This window comes from Sminthopsis crassicaudata, chromosome 2, assembly GCF_048593235.1.
Source record: "Sminthopsis crassicaudata isolate SCR6 chromosome 2, ASM4859323v1, whole genome shotgun sequence".
Lineage (NCBI taxonomy): Eukaryota > Metazoa > Chordata > Mammalia > Dasyuromorphia > Dasyuridae > Sminthopsis > Sminthopsis crassicaudata.
The window spans coordinates 457178959-457196213 of record NC_133618.1 but is presented as its reverse complement, the minus strand read 5'-3'; the positions used below and the strand labels follow the sequence as shown (position 1 = coordinate 457196213).

Here is a 17255-nt window from a genome sequence, read left to right as displayed (position 1 = left end):
TCTGCTAGAAGTGGGGGAAAATACTCCAGCACTTTGTATTGGCTTCATACACTTACGTACTTAATTAGTGGCACCTAACTCCCAGTATTGTTGTAAGAATCAAATGAGATAATTATAAAGTGCTCAGCACAGTACCTAGCACATAGTAAGTGGTATGTAAATGTTAACTGTTATCATTATTATTTAATTATACTGTTATTTATGTATATATGATTCTGCTGCTCCAATAACCAATTTAACCTTCTTAAGGAAAGGGACCGTGTCTTATTCATATTTAAATTTCCTATAACGCATGGCACAAAGCCTTCCAAATAGTAGATGCTTAATAAATGTCTATTGGACTTATTCTGTTCTGTGAAGCTAAGATAGATGTGTAGAGAAAGCTACCGTGTCATAGAGAAGAGATTAAAAAGAAAAACAGAACTTCAAACTTTAGATAGTCTTTCCAGGATTGCAGAAAGTGCCCTCAAGAAGGTAAGTCAGAGCCAAATGCATCTCATGATGTTGCAGAATGACATCCATTTGTGTCTGACACAGACACTAATGGAGTTCAATATCCCATTCACCCAGAACATCTCTTCCTACTCCTGATAAAAGCCTATCTAAAAGGAAGAGAGGGGGGTAGGGAGACTCATTCTCCACAGAAGCAGATGGAACTCTAGGCTTATGTGACTACATGATGGAAGTGCCAGTTCTTGGAACACAGTAGTCATCTTCATGTTGTTGCTATGTGTCTTAATACACAGGAGGCAGTTAATAAATATTTGGCTATTGACATAATAAAACCCATTTCAACAGGAGATTTGAGAAACTGGAGATTATAAATTAAAGAGCCTTTGAATTATAATCAAAAAGTTTGGGTTTGAATCCCAGCTCTTTTGTTTGTTCTCTGTGACCTTGATGAAGATACTTATGTCTGGACCTCAGGTTCCTCTTCTGAAGAATGGGAGGTTTTCATCTTTAATGTCCTTCCAACTCTAAATCCAATGATTTTATGACAAATTTTCTGACTTAAACTAAAGGTCCATGATTTTTTTCTAAGTTTTAACATCACTATTGAAAATTTCAAAACATTTATATGTTGTTGAGCTAAAAATATACCTGATGATCCAGGGAACATGTAATTCAACTTAAACAGATTAATATATTCATTAATGAACTATGAGTTCTACTATAATCTATATTTTGATTCTCTGGTATTCCTATTAAGCATTTCTTTTTTAGAGCAAATTAGAAGGTTATTTTGTGGATTTAGCTTTGTTGGCAAATAAACATCAAAGCCAAAATATTCTAGAAGTATTGACATGCCCATGTATTTAAAGGTATAGAAAACTCACTAGCTAATTTAGCATTTGTTGCATATTAATTTTTTAAATATATAAAAAAGAAAATCTCAAATTATCCTCACTGACATTTCTGCCTTAGTAGATCATTGCATATGATTGAATCATTGTTTGATGGTTTTCAGGTCTTCTGAAAAGCCCTGTGAACAAGACAGCCCTCACACTGATTGCAGTGAGCTCCTGTGTCCTGGCCATGGTGTGTGGGAATCAGTTGTCCTGCCCCTTGACTGTGAAGGTGACGCTCCATGTGCCAGAGCACTTCATCGCAGATGGTAAGAGTCAAAAACAGTACTTAAGGCAGCCACATTTTTCTGAAGCTCCATAACACCTTTCAGCTAAGAGTAGTTAAGTGTTTTCCACGTGTGACCCAATCTTGATATTTCAATTCAGGGTGAAAAAAAAAAAGGAACTGCCTTAATTGATTCTGAGCCATCAAAGTCTCCTTAATGCAAAGTCATTCATTGAGAATGTGTGATTAGAATTGTAGAACATCAGAGCTGCAGACTTTAGAAAAAAATAGAATATTAGGCCACAGGACATGAAATGTTTGAGTTTGAAGTAACTTTAGAGCTTAGAATAGAAGAACAAAGAATGTCAGAGCTAGAAAGGACCTTAGTTTGAATATTATTAGTTCTTTTAATCATGTTTTAAGATTAATAAAATGCTGTCTTCAGTATATAGTGAAGCTCATTTATTGTACATGTAGTTTTTCCATTGTATAAGTATCACAGAGATAATTTGAACTCACTTCTTCTTACCCTAATCCCACTGAAGTTATGGTAGTTATGATGGTTTGATTTTGCTTTATACTCTTTATTCCATTTTACCTTAAGAGCCTGGGTCAAATTTTTGGCCATCACTTAATCTCTTAAGAAGCCTCAGGTTCCTCATCTGCTAAATGAGAAGATTGAAATATATCTGTGATTCTTATAAGTTTGTTTTTGTTTTGTTTTGTTTTTGCATTTTGTATTGCAATATAGTTGATTTCCTTTGCAATCCTATGATATTTAATTTGAGCATTAAATAACAGTATTTTGTGCAGTCTAAAGTTTTGTGAAACTGCCAAAATAGGTCAGAACAAAGAAAAGGTAAAGAACTCCTGGACTAGCTTATCTCTAAGGCACTTTCCAGGTATAATTCTGTATGATCTGAAGAACCCAAGAATGTCACATTTGGGAAGGATCTTGAATATTAAATTCTCTCATTGGAAGATAAAAAAAATTGCTGATTTGGAGCACATTTTATATGCTGTATTACCATTAAGAAAGGTTTTGATAAAGAAACAAATAATGGAAACAAGATTACAGAAGTAATTGTTAAACTACTTAGGAATAGTTTTAAAGCAATTTTAAAAGTTCTATTTGCAAATACAAAAAGGGAATTCTATTTGCTAATAATGCTTATGTACTCAATGAAGCAGATCCCTTAGAGACTTGTGTTGGGCAAACCAGTTGTTAATCTAGCTAGGATTTCCTGAAAGGACTTGAAAGGAATCAGATTGTATTTCCTTTAAAATGCATTTTTCAAAAATGTGTTTGTTTCTAAAATAGCATTCCAAATACTGCCCCCACACATTTCCCATCAGCTACTTTGTTCCCATTAGCACCAGTACATTATTGAGGATATATTTTAATACTGATTTCTCTGAAATTCATAGGTCCCTGGGATTTAAAATGAGAAGGTAGCTTAGAGAGCATCTACTCTGGTCCTCTCATTGGCTGCTTTCAAAGCACCCGATTAGTTTTTAGAGATAGAAATAAATAATGATTACAGTGCTATGGGACAGTCATGGTGTCTGAAAAGTGACAAAGGAGCAGAAGCTGTGCTAGGTGACCAGAAAATGGTTTTCACAGCTGGTGGAAACACTGGAGGTCAAGGCAAGCAGGAGTCTCAAACTAAGAAGGGAGATCAGGGTTTGAGAAAGTCAGAGCAAAAGTATAAGCCAGTGGATCAGACACAGTCAAAAGTTATATATAGCAAGGGAAAGGAATATATTGTTAATTCAGCTAGGAGAATCATAGCTTTCTAAAGTCAGAAGGAGTCACTTAAGTCCCAGAAAGCAAAAAGGTGACCTAAAAGAGAGAGTGCTAGACTGAAAGTCAGGAAGGTTTGAGTTCAAATCCTGTCTCTGATATCTATTAGCAAGTGACTTAACCTTTGTCTGCCTGTTATTTCAACTGAAAAAGGGGGATAATAATAGCACCTTCCTCTCAAGGTTGTTGTGGAGATTAAATGAAGATAATATTTGTAAAGTGCTTAGCACAGTGTCTGACACTATCCTTTCCCAACTCTACTTGCCCTCCTGGGACTGTGGCCATGGCATTTGGATCCTTCTTTCACCACTCTTCCAACCCTCCACTATCCCATCCCTCAAAAAACAGCTTAGATTTAATCTGATTTGGGAAAGACAGAACGCACCGAGGCAGCTTCAAGCAACAGTCAGGAAGGCCAATGCCACTGAGCTGAGGAATTGGAGCTGACTGAATAATGGGTCTCGTCTGCAGGAAGAAAATGAAATTTGTCCTCATGTTAGTGAAAAGTTGCACTTGATACATACTGCACAGTACATAGAAAAGGTCAGTAAGACACAATACTCTTCTGGAGCCAAGTTGGCAATAACAATAAATACTGATGATGGCAGCCCCTGCCCAATTTTTTGGCCATCTTTCGCTTCTACTCCACCACACCTCTCCCTGCCTGTGCATGCACTCTCCTCCCCCTTCCTTGCCCAAGATCTTGTCAGGGATGCCAGTGAATTCATGTCATTTGACTCTGGGTGAATAGCCTTCAGCTACATATTCCAAGTTCCTTAGCGTCTGGATATTCAATCAATCAACAAGCATTTATTTAGTTCCTAATAAGTTTCTTGCACTGTGATAAATGCTGGATATAGACAATCAAACAATGAAACCATTCCTGTTCTCAAGGATCTTGAATTAACAACGGCTTCTTAGCTGAGGGAAAAGAACACTGACCTAGAACAGAAGTCCTGAGTTCAAGTTCTAAACCTAAGTATCTTCCCTCCTCCAATTTGGTCTATGACTTTGGATGAGGAAGAATTCACCAAAGCACATTCTACAGCAGCAGTTTAGAGTTACAGAGCTCCTTCTCAATGTTGTTCCTAGATAGATAGATAGTTCCATTATTTACAAGTGCCTCATTAGGAGGCAGCAAATATACTGGATTTAGAATGAGGAAGACCTGGTTTTAAATCCCACCTCAGATACCTGCCATATCATACAGGGCAAGTTATTTAACATCTATGTGTTTATTTCCCCACCATAAACAAAGAGTTCAGATTCAATCTCTTTTCAGTTTTAAACTATGATCCTAAGATCATCTAGAAAGTGAAATGTTCAAATGAGATCATCTCCATGTTTCATTTTACTTTAAACCTATAATTCAATGCCTCTGGTTTAAATTTTCCCCTCTCTACTCCTCCTATACTATGACTCTGTGGGTTTAATGTTGGATGGATGAATGAATGAAGAAAGGAGGAAATGGAACTCCATTTTAACTAGGATGTAGGATTCATGGAGTGATGTCATGAAATAGAGTACTGAAGAATGTTGACAAGTTGCATCTAACTCTCTTGTCAGCAAGGTATGTGTATTGGAAGGGGATTGGGGATAGGGATGTAGCCAGAATGATGGATTAGAAGAGCAAATGAAAAGAACTTCCAGATGTTAAGTAAAGAGAAAAGAAGACTTAAGGGCAGCAATACTTTTCAAGTCTTTGAGAAGCTGTCATGGGAAAGAGGGATTGAATAGATGTGGTCTTCTTAGCCCACAGGGCAGGACTCAAGTTGATATGTAGAAGCTTCACAGAAGCTTGACACTAGGAAAAATGATCAAAAAGTGAGAGCTGGCAAAGAAATGGAATGAGGCGTCTTGGGAACTGGTGGCTTCCTTCTTGCTGAAAATCTTCAAGCCACAACCGGATTACTATCTCTTAGAGTAATAACAGAGAAGATTCCTATCTAGTAAAAGTTTAAATTTAGTGGCCCCTAAAGTCCCTTCCAGTGTGAAGATTCTGTGATTTTCTGTCATCTACTTTTCCCAGGCCAAGAGCTAAGGAGTTCAGATTTTAGCTCTGGAGCTTTAAGAATTTCGTAATGTGATTCTTTTTTCTATTTTTAAGGGAAGTATCCAAGAATTGCTTTGGTGGGAAGTTACAAAGCACTATTAATTTTACTGGAAATGTTTGGAGATTCATAGTTACCTCTGAACCATCCATTGTTAGAAATATACCTCATGAATCTCCTACTTTGCCCGCCTGTTCACATGACTGATTGTACTTGAAAGTCTTTTCTCTAATCTCTGGTCATTGGTATAATATTTTTTAGTAGCAGCTCAAATGCCATCATCTCCAAGGAACTTTTCCTGATCACAACATACCAGAATTGGTCTCTCCTACCTCTTAATTCCAATAATACTTTGTCTTGATTTTTTAAAACTCATATTGATGCTGTTTGAGTGGTGTAGATTCCTGGTGGTCTAGAGGTTAGTGGTTATAAGAGAGTTGTTAAGAATCCCCTTTAAATCAGTCACAGGTTTTAGGAGTGAAAGAATTCACTCATTCCTAAATTGTTAGTTGCAAAATTAAAGTTTATTGTTAGATAGAAATCAGTTTATCAAGAAATCAGTTTACTGACTTCTATAGTGACAGATCTATTGGAAAATGGAGTTTTGCATTGAGAATGCAGTTGTCAATGGACAGAAAGTCCTGGCAGCTGAGTGAGCTACTGAGGTCCATCTGCAAAAGACTTTCATTGAAGGAAGCTATTATATTGGGTCTTAGTGGGGGCTGAGACAGCCCAAGCAGGTTGGACCCAGTGGGGGCTGGGACAGCCCAAGTTGGCTCATCTACAAGCTGGGTTTCAGCTTGAGCTGGAATTTGAATAGAATTGAATGAGTTTCTTAAATTCAAGGGACTGAACCAATTCCACCTAGATACCAGAATGAAACTGTCTTGTTTCCCTTGGGTGGGGTCCCTCACTGAGGCAGAGTTGAAGATTTTCTCCTTCAAGGAGTTTTAGAGTTTCAGGTCCCGTCTTCATTATATGGCTTTGTATTATTGTACAGTATGCAGATTGTTTTTTTTTTTTTTTTCTGCCATAGCCCTTAACACCAGACTCCATTGGAGTGGAGAATATATCTCATTCCTGGTTTCTGATGTAAACTTAGGATTCAATTTGTATAAATAACTAGCATTTGTTAAACAGTGAGTGCAATGTACTGTATTGGGTATTACAGTGAGAAGATGAAGTCAATGTAGTCCTAATCGTTCAGGGATTGTAATCTACCAGAATCATAAAGTATTTAGGAAAAAAAGAACTCTTCCATTTTATAACTGGGAAACTGAGGTCCAAAGAGAGAAAATTACTCACAATTTGAAGGAAATTCAGGGATTGCCTAGTCCCATTCTGATCTAAAACAGTAATCTTGTTCAAAATAATCAAGGTCACAGAGTAAGTTAACAATGCAGGCTCAATCAATGTTTGTTAGATGAACAGTTTATTGAATGAATATATAGACATATCAAGTGGACATAACACAGTATAGTAGAAAGAACACTGGATTCGAATCATCCCTCTACTACTTATAATCTATATGACCTTAAGATCACCATTTACCGCCTCTGGACCTCCGTTACATCTGTAAAATAAGAGGATAGGTTAGATTATCTGCAAGGCTCCATTATGATTTGAAATGTCATGATCTGTTATCTGTCCCTGATTTTTTTCTTTTGTCTATTTCTGTGGTTTTATCAGGAGTTCCTGACTGAAGGAACCCACTTGACCTATATAAATCAACATCTATTCTTCAGTTTATAGGCTTAGAGCATATGTGGCAATACTGAAAAGCTAAGGGACTTGAGTAGCATCGCACAGATAGTTTTAATCTAATAGGACACTTGACCAAAGCTGTCTATTGACGATGTGATGGTGCAATCTCCAATCACAGCTTCTCCAAGCGGTGGGCTCCTATACTCCAAGATTCCCCCCATCTGAGAGTTCTACTGAATTCAACATAGTGCGTCAGTGTAAAAATGAAACAACTTTGGTCCCAGAGTGCCGGAAAGAGGGAAAAATATAAATTAAACTGAGATCCAGAACACCCAGGGGAGGTGGCAATGAAATACCAATAAACCAGATTAATATGCTGAAATCAGGGAAAATAGGATGAACTCCAACCCACACTTAATGACTATGCACACGTGAGAGTGTGGGGAGAAGGGGAGGAAAGGTTTCTGTTGGCATTAAAATGAGATCAGTAATGAAACTGAAAATATAATTATAAACTGTGAAAACTTTTTCCCCTCCTCTTCTCCCCCGTTTACTTAATGGGCAACATGTTCAATGACACCCAGGAGTGGGTGCCAGAGGCGGGTAGAAACCACTGAAGTGGTATCAGTTTTCCTAAAACCTTTTCATTAGGGGCTCCTGGCCCCCTAGACTGCAGAAGGAAAACTGCTTCAAGCCATTGCTTCCTTAAATAACAACCAATCCCCAGGTTAAAAAGAGCAGAGAAAAATGCTCCGCCAGCGAAATATTCTCAAGCATTTAAGGCCAGCTCCACATCCAGTTGGGTTGGAATTTTTAATGACACTCTGTGCCGAGATGCCGACTTGGCTTCATCCCAGGATGAATTGTTACTAATTTCACTCCTTAACAAAAGGGTATAACTGAGTTTGACGTCCAAAATTGGAGACTAATTTCTCTGTTTTGATAGCAGATCGCGTCCAGAAATATGTTCCCAGGAACCGGGGGTGGAAGGCTGTGAGGGGTGGGAGAGCTTAATTTCCTCTTGTTAATAATTCCATCCTGCTGTTGTGAGCACTCTGCCATCTTGGCTTTCAGGGACGGAAGGAGAGTGTGGCAAGGGAGTGGGGAGGGGGCTCAGGGAGGTGGAATGATTCAGAGTTAGAAAAGCTACCCCCTTTCGTGCTGCTATTTCAGAGGAATTAGACTCATTTCCCCATTATTCCTTATTTTAGAGTAATTGACACCCACGCCAAGAAAAAAGAAAAGAGAGGGCAGATACTGCAAATAACTATATGATCTGGAACTAGAAAGAACCTAAGCAAAGTTCTAGTCCCCTGTGCCCTTCATTTTATTGATGAAGAAACTGAGGTTGCAAAAGTTACCTTGTGCAAGGTTGTAAAGTAATATAGGTAAAATTCAAACCTCTGACTCTGAATTTAATAAGTATGTGTCAGACCGCACTAAGTAATAAGCATAAAAGTGTCACTGGGCCAACATCACCATGTTAGGAAGTATCTAGCCTGGTCTATGACATTTAATAAAAATAACTTACATGTTTATAGTATAATTATAAAAGTAAATTTTTTCTCACAGAAAACTCACAACAATACTGTGAAATAGCAAAGATAGTTGTGAGCATCCCTCCTTTACAGATGAGAAAATTAAATTGCCTTGATGGGTCAGGTCAAACCTTTGCTCATGCTGAACTTGGTGGTACTTGAAGAAAAGAAGACCTGAATTCAAATCCTGCTCTGTGGCTGAGCAAGGTCACACCTAACTTCTGTTTGTATGGGTTTCCTCATTATAAAAGGGAGATAGTAACAGTGCTTATCATTAGCACTCAGGGCTGTTTGAGAACTAAAAAAAAATCCATCAACCAAAAACATTATTAACTGCCTGGGGAATGCAACAAAAAACAAAAGGCAGGCCTGCCCTCAAGGAGTTCACAGTCCAATGGAAGAAAAAATATGTAAATAAACACAAAATGAGTGCTGTTTCTTCATTAAAAATGAGCTGGAGAAGGACATGGACAAGCACTCCAGTATCTTTGCCAAGAAAACCTGAAATGGGATCATGGAGAGTCAGACATGACTGAAAAATGACTGAACAGCAGCAATGATAAAACCTTCCTAGGGAAGGTGTGATTTTAATTGGGACTTTAAGGAAGCCAGAGAGGTCAGTAGGTGGAGCAGAGAAGGGGGACAGGGAAAATGCTAGCGTTTAGAGGAGTAAGAAGGCCAATCAAACACGACGGGGTTGGGGGGTAAGGTGTAATGGAGGGGGTTAGATTATGAAAGGCCTTGAATGCCAAACAGAGCATTTTGTATTTGCTCTTGAAGGCAAAAAGAGACAACACATGTAAAGTACTTTGTGAAGCTTAAAGCTGTATAAATACTAGCTAGTATTATTATACAGTTTAATTTTAGGATCATAGGGTTTAGCTATGGAGTGGTTGGCAAGGTACTGGCATATTAATAAATGTTTGTTAATAGACTCTTGAAGCCAACTCCTCATTTAATGGATGAAGCTAAAGACTGGATCTCACACAGGTAATAAGGAACATAGCCAGGATTTGAACTTGGCTCTTCTGATATAAAATGCAACAGTCTCGACTTTATACCAATCCAAATGCCCTTTCTATGCAATAAAACCAGTTACAAACAAAAATATCCGACATTTGTACAGAACTTTGTTTCCAGAGTACTTGTTAATTATCTTTCATTTGAACCTTCTGATTACCCTAGATCAGTGCCCTGGCTATCACTTTCCCAATTTAACACATGTGGAAACTGAGTTAGGTAAATGACTTGGAGAGGCAGGATTTAAATCCAGTCTTCTTAACCCCAAGCCTTCTCCTCAGCCCCATGTTATCTTTTTTGAAACTAAAAATCTCTTTATCAGATAAGTTGCCCTTGGGAGGTAAACATTTCTTCCTTTAAGACCTCATGCTCCCTAGACTAATTTGCTGGAAAGGGTCCAACCTAGAACCTAGGTCTCCTTGGTTAAAAATTAGATTCTCTCCACCACTTCTCTGCAGACTTTCTCATCTTTGGGATGCTGAAGGAATGTCTCAGAGGATAATAGCAAACTTGGCTACAAAAAAAAAAAAAAAAAAAAAAAAAAAAAAAAAAAGATCAGATGAGAAGCAGGAACAAGAGGCTGAAGTAAAACAAACAAGGATGATCAGGGACAGGACTGGTAATTAAAAGCTGCTCATCACCCTGACTCCTTGCTCTGCATGTGTTTGAGTTGATGTTTGGCTCTTCTCCCTGGCCTTCCCTCCCCACCCCAGAACAATTAGAGCCAAGTCTGTACAGCTGTTCAATCTGTGATCTGCAAGGTAACAGCAAATTTCCAGTTCAGCTGTGCCAAGGAACTGTCTCCTTCACCCAGACCCCTGGTGGGTCCCCAGAGCTGTTGGACTTTTTGGGTGAGTCTGGTACTCTCCCATCTATGACATCCTTAGAGATGATCTATGTTTGTCTTCTTCCTATGAGGGTAATTAGTCTCATCATTCAGCAACCCACCTATACATAATTGAGGAACAGAGATACCCCCAGCCTGAATTTTTTTAAAAAGAAAAGAGGAGACAGAAAGAGAGACAAATATAAAAATATACAGAGACAAAGATCAGGAAGGAAGAGAGGGAGGAAATGAGGGAGAAAGGAAAGAAGAAAGGAAAAAAGAAAGGGAGAAAGGGAGAGAAAAAAGAGAAAGAAAGAAAGAAAAAAGAGGAAAAAGGGAGAAAAAGAGAAAAAAGGAGGAAGGAGGAAAAAACCCAGCAAATCTTTATAGAACATATAGCCTTAGGACCTTTAGAAAGCCTTCCTGAATGGCAATTATTAGTAGATGTCACTGCTCTCTTGGTGCAGAATTAATTCACCAAATCACAAAATGTAGCCCAGTCCTAAAGACTTGAACCTTTTAAGTATTATTTAAAAGGGTATTTAAAAGTGGGTTTCTGTGGGGCGGGGATGAAGCACCCACTGCCACCTTGGTGGTGATGCCTTCTGTGTGTTTGAGTTGCTGCTTCCTGAAGCCTCCATGGGGTAGCCATTTCCTGTAAGGCATCATTTAAAATGCAGAGTTAACACTGGCCTGCAGAGGCACCTGGAGTGAAGGAAGACAGGCAAGGAAAGGTTTGGCATAAAGGAACAGTTTTCTGAAGACTTAGTGTGAAATATTGTATTCATTAAAAATGCCAGCTTTTATAACCTCTGGAGGAAGGCAAGCTGACAATAGAAGGGAAGTTTGAAGTGGGAGGAGTGGGCTGCAGCAGTGGAAAGAAAAATAAACTTAGAATGGAGAGACGTGGGTTCTAGTTTTGGTCTTGCCTTTCATTATTGGTGACGACCCAGGCAAATTACTCCATTTTGGGGGGCTTCATTTTTCCTATTTGTCAAATGATAAAATTGGACTCAATAGTCCCCAAGGTTTCCTTTGCAATATTATTCTCTGTTCTCAGGGGACTTTTATTTCAGCCCTCTTGGTTTTTGAATCCTTTTCAGCTCTGAGCCACTCTAGGATTAACCATCTGAGCTTTCAAATGCATTATAGTTCATTCTTACATTTTTCATTCTCACCTGGTCTAACATTGTGTGTTTTAAAGACCTTTCCACTTCCATAATTGGAGGATGTCTAACCTTTTATGTTCTAAAATTATGTGATTATCAGTATATGATATAAGTAAGACACAATCTACATTAACTACACAATATATGTAGTCAGGATTAGCCCTCTACAAAATTATAGAATCGGTCAAATCTCTATCTAGCCATCCAGTCATCCCTTTTTGGTTTCCTTCAAGGGCAGCACCTGCTTTCTACCTACTCCTCCATTCTCTGGGCTTTGATTGGGATCATGCTCTTTTGCTGCTGTCCATGAGCTACCTGAGGATGCTTATATACTCTAAGGTTCACACTAAGTGAGGAGTGGCATTTTGCATCTTAACAGGGACTTTTGGTTTTTGAGCCAGACTCAAAGCACCAATGGTAACACAGTGCATTATATGCAGAGAAGAAAATGCAAAAAAGAAAAAAAAGGAGTAAAAAAACAACAACTCTTTATGGAACACACATCCCTAGGAACTTTAGAAAACCCTATGGGTGTCTGATGACTGAGGTTCAAGTCCTAGTTTTATCATTTGTTCTCTGTATAATATTGGATAAGCTACTTCTTTATACCTCAATTTCTTCATCTTTAAAATTATTAGATAATACTCGTGTTCCCTTCTAACTATAAATCTGGAGTCTTATGAGCTCAAGGCTCCTTCCTGCTTGAAATTCTATGATCCCTTCTAGGTCGCAGGTTTTGTGTTCTGGTGGTAGAATTCAAGTAATGATGCAGAGACTATGAGGTGAGACTGGAGTGGAGTGATTTTCAACTCAGAGTCTCTACCCAAAGTTCATCAGCTCATACTGCTTGGCTGCTGCTTCTACATTAGGCTAGTTCTGAATGTAGTGTTCATTATTACCTATATTGTGGGGATGAGAACAGAACCTGTGATTGTTTTGGTACAAGAAAACCCCAGGTGAAGAGTCTGCCTACATAGATCCTCTCTGCAAGTTAGGACTTAGTGAGTGTCCTACAGCACTAACAGATTAAGAGACTTGCTCAGGATCCCACTCTGCCTTTCCCAGCATGGATCAGAGCCAGAACTTAACCCCCATTTTCTTGGTTCCAAAGCTGGTGCTTTATTATAAAGGTTATTCGGGGAATTTCAGGGAACTTTCCCATAATGGAAATGGGAGGAGGGAGGAAAGCAGATAGACCAAACATAAAAACAGATAATGTTTTTTGTTGCCTTGGGAGGCGACTCTGTCATTATTTCTCAGAACTGATCTTTAATTGTTTCATCGGGAGATTATGCATCTTCTTTCCTCATGACTGTCTCCTCTTAGAAGCCTGTGAATTGGATCCAGCTATTAGTAGCATTTACTAATTTCCTCTGAGTCTTGCTGGCTGGAGCATCAGGCTTGGAACAACTTTTAATTTTGTTTTTAATTAAATTTCAGTTGTTTCGAATCACTCACTTTTAATGTCACTTCTTTGGACTCCTTAGAGAAAACAAAGGCCCTGAAGGTCGTTATTTATATCCATAGATACATCTGATGTGTATACTTCTGCTGTTTGGCTAAGGCCCAGTTGCCAGTTAATATCCCCAACAAGGAGGAATAGTTAGGGGAAAAAAGGAGTGGGGGAGGGACTGCAGCACCAATTGTGCCTCTACTTGTACTTAGCTTCCCAAAACTAATTTTCTCTTTGTTCAGGAGAGTCTTCAGGGTATACTAGAAAAAGAACTAGACATGGAGTTCAAACTCAGAATCCCAGCTCTGACCCTTAGTAGCCATGTGATCAGCCAAGGTATTTAACTTAGAGCCCTCAAGAGATCACTTTATCATTATCATATATTCCAATATTTTCACTCTTAACCTAAGTAAATTGAGCTCCAGGTAGAACGATTTGTTCAAGGTCACCTTGTCAATTAGTGAAAATAACAAGACATGTATTATTGTTATTCAGTCATCCTTTGTGATCCTGTATATTTAACATACCAACAATGGCGAGGATTCTGAGATTCTCTAGCGGATTAAGGTAAACAGAATTTAGTTGATTTGTCCAGAGTCACACCACTAGTAAGTGTTTGAGACTACATTTGAACTCAGGTCTTCCTGACTCCAACCCCTGCACTCTGTCCACAGAGTCACTTATTAAATGTCTAAGTCCTTGATCCAGATTTATTTCTGAAATATTTTTAGTGTCCTTTCTTGCAAAAATGCAGCGAGTAATTAGTAGAAATATATAGTAGAAAGAATGTAGAATTTGTTAGGGGAACAGTATTTGAATCTGGGCTACGTTACCTATTAGCCACATAGCAATAGGCAAGTTATTTCTCCTTTTTAATCTTGGTTGCTTTATCATTAAAATGATTTTGGGGCCCCCTTCATCTCTAGATGCTATAATTTTGCTATATGCTTCACAAGATTATTGAAAGCAAAGTCTTTACAAAGTAAATGCATAAACTATGATTTAAGCAAAGGATGCCATGTGGTTACAGTCTTAAAATTAGTCCTATATTTTATTAAACAATTATCAAACATAATACATTTAAAGAGCTTTTAGAATCCAAAAATAAATAAAAATATACTCTCAAAACGGACAAATTGTACAGAAGAACCTAATTGATGACTTTAATTGTCCCTCTCTTGTGGACATTAGTACAAGTTTGATATTTAACTTAGATATGTCAGACCTATAATATATCAGTGATGGGCAAATTAGGAAAGACCCCTGGTTCTACACTGTGATTCACAACCTATTATTGATTGCTTATTTAACTACCCTCATCATGGAGTCTCAGTACAACTTAAAAAATAGGATAATTTAAAAAATAAATTTTGAGGGACAAAAGAGTAAATGTAGACACAATTATTATCATTGTGATAATTTATTATTGTTATTGTTGTTATGAGACTTAGAAAGCATTATTGAGATATGCTGTCAGCCCCTGCTGAATTCAGAAGTGAACAGTTAAATAAACAAATCATTATGTTGGGAACACAATTGTCATACTGTGAGCCATTGTGATACCCTAATTTCCTAAGTGCCTGATAATTGAATCAGCCAAATTCAGCAACTTCACATTGATTCCTCTTAGGCTGTGGGAAGACCTTGTTAAGTGTGTTATAATAAGACATTTTCCCTGGCCATTTTTGAAATTATAAAATACTGTTATTGTTAATTGTTATTAATAATATTAATTAATTAATTAAAATTCATTAATTTATTATCAGTGTTCATTGATAATTCAGAAATATCTATCACTGATAACAAATATCATAAAATAATACCATATTTCTATAGTACTTTCAAATGTATAAAAATGTGTTCAATCAATAATAATTGTGCCTTGACTAGAATGGAAGAGCTACAATATTGTCATATCACAAAGTCAAAACAAACCTAGGAACTAGCTAGTGCATGTGTTATTGTGAGCATTTTATAGATAAAGGAACAAACAACAACTGAGTAACTTGCCAGTAGTCACAAAATTACTAAATATTAAAGACACTGTTGTTTACACTACATCATCATAGAACATATGCATAAAGTATTTTCCAATCTGCCAGTTATATAGATATAGTTTCTCTTACAAAGTTATTTAGCACTTTAAGGCCTCCTCTACTCTCATTGCAAGCCATCAGAGAATAATTGACTGCCTTAGATTTTAACTACTCTGTAGGTATGCATATGAATGTTAGTTGTGAGCTCCCACTGTTGTATAGACTTTATTTTTTGGCAAGGCAATTGGGGTTAAGTGACTTTTCATAGTAACACAACTAGAATGTGTAAAGTATCTGAGGCCAGATTTGAACTCAGCTCCTCCTGATTCAGGGCCATTGCTCTATTTGCTAGGCCATCTAACTAGCCTTTAAAAAATAATATTTTTTTGTTTTCAAAATATATGCAAACGTAGTTTTCAACATTCACCCTTGCAAAACCTTGTGTTTTGAATTTTTCTCCCTTCCTTCCCCTCAACCCCTCACTTGGACAGCAAGTAATCCAATATATGTTAAACATATGCATATATAGCCTTTTAATAAACAGAAGACATTTAAAGTATTTTAATAAAATGCTACAAAGACAAAAGTAGGAACAAAGCATTTCTTGCATAAATGAGAAAATCCATACGTATGCACATCAGTCAGAAAAGTAGACAGCATTATATGGATAAAATTGCCTATTACCAGAGTATATGTGTTGGAAAATGCCTATAAAGGCAAGGCTAAGAGGTAAGGCACACATATAAAAAAACATATATGATGAGGATATATATAAAAGGAACATATACATAGGGGACACATATCTATGATACATGCAAGAATGCTCAACTCATTCCTCAGATAATACAGGGCCCCAGTTGTCTTAGAATGAAATCATCATGTTGTTCCTATGGGACCTATTCCCTACTGGCCTGGTACTGTCTACTGGACGCTTTGTGACCACTGGGAATTGCTTGGTTAGATGTCTGTTCTCTGCTGGATGCTGTTCACTGAATGCTCCATTGCCTCTGACTTCTGGTATAGCAGAAATTTCTTTTTCTTCTTCAAAGAAACAAAATATAATGCATGCTCTTTTAGATTACGTTTCAAAGATTTTCCCCTCCCCCCACTCCTCATCATATGGGTTTTTAGAAAGGGGGGAAAGACATTTCAACTTGTGTTTTCTTATATTTTCTTAGCTACAAACTAATTTTACCAGAATGGGTGATTCTCAGCCCCATCCACTGCCCTTTTGAACAAAGAATAGACCTTCTATTTATCTAAGGACTTGATTTCTCTGTCAGACAATTAACCCTCATTTATGGCCTAATACATATCTTTTAATTTTAATTTGTCAAGGCTAGATTATGTGAATTATTATTCAACTAAAATTATTCTCATTAAACTTGTCAATCACCTCTTAATTTCCAAATCTAATGATCCTTTATCAATCTAAAGTATCATTGACCCTTTGATTTGTACTTGATACTATTGATCACTCTCCTAAATATTTGTTCTATCTAGATTTTGACGTAACTTCAAATTAACTGACTACTCCTTAGTTCCTTTTGCTAATCCATCCAACCATCTCATATCCCATAAACTTTGAATGTTCCCCAAATTATGTCTTAGATACCCTTCATTCATATATCCTTTCTGGATAACTTCATTAGTTACTATTGTTTTTATCATCTGTATGAGGATGACTTAGATCTAGCAAGCCCTTGCCTCTCCTCTAAACTTCAGTTTCTTATCACCGATTATATATCAGACATTTCAAACTGTCTCAAAGATATCTAAAATTCAGAGATATTCAGAACAAGATTCATTTTTTTAATTTCCCTATATCAGCTCCCTACTCAGTCCTCTTGCAGTTCCCTATTTTTGTAGAATAAGTCGCCACTGGGTGCATAACACTCAGGAAATGGTGCTTAAGCTTTATCTTGGGGGAAGGGCAGTTTTCTCTGATTGAGTTCATAGCATTGATGTTATCACCAGCTCCCCAATCTCTTTCACTTCAGATTTCCAGTGATTTGCCAAATCTTGTCCTTTTGACCTATATAACATCTCTCACACTTACTCTTTATTCTTCTCATATAAGCT

At 37.4% G+C, this 17255-nt stretch overlaps 1 protein-coding gene across 1 annotated transcript in view; it reads left to right on the top strand.

Annotated features, from left to right (window-relative positions):
- ASTN2 (astrotactin 2) overlaps positions 1–17255 on the top strand; it is a 1161487-nt gene that overhangs the window by 426438 nt on the left and 717794 nt on the right. Inside the window, 1 exon segment of the mRNA XM_074292901.1 lies at positions 1469–1615. Within this exon segment, the coding sequence (XP_074149002.1) occupies positions 1469–1615 (147 nt within the window).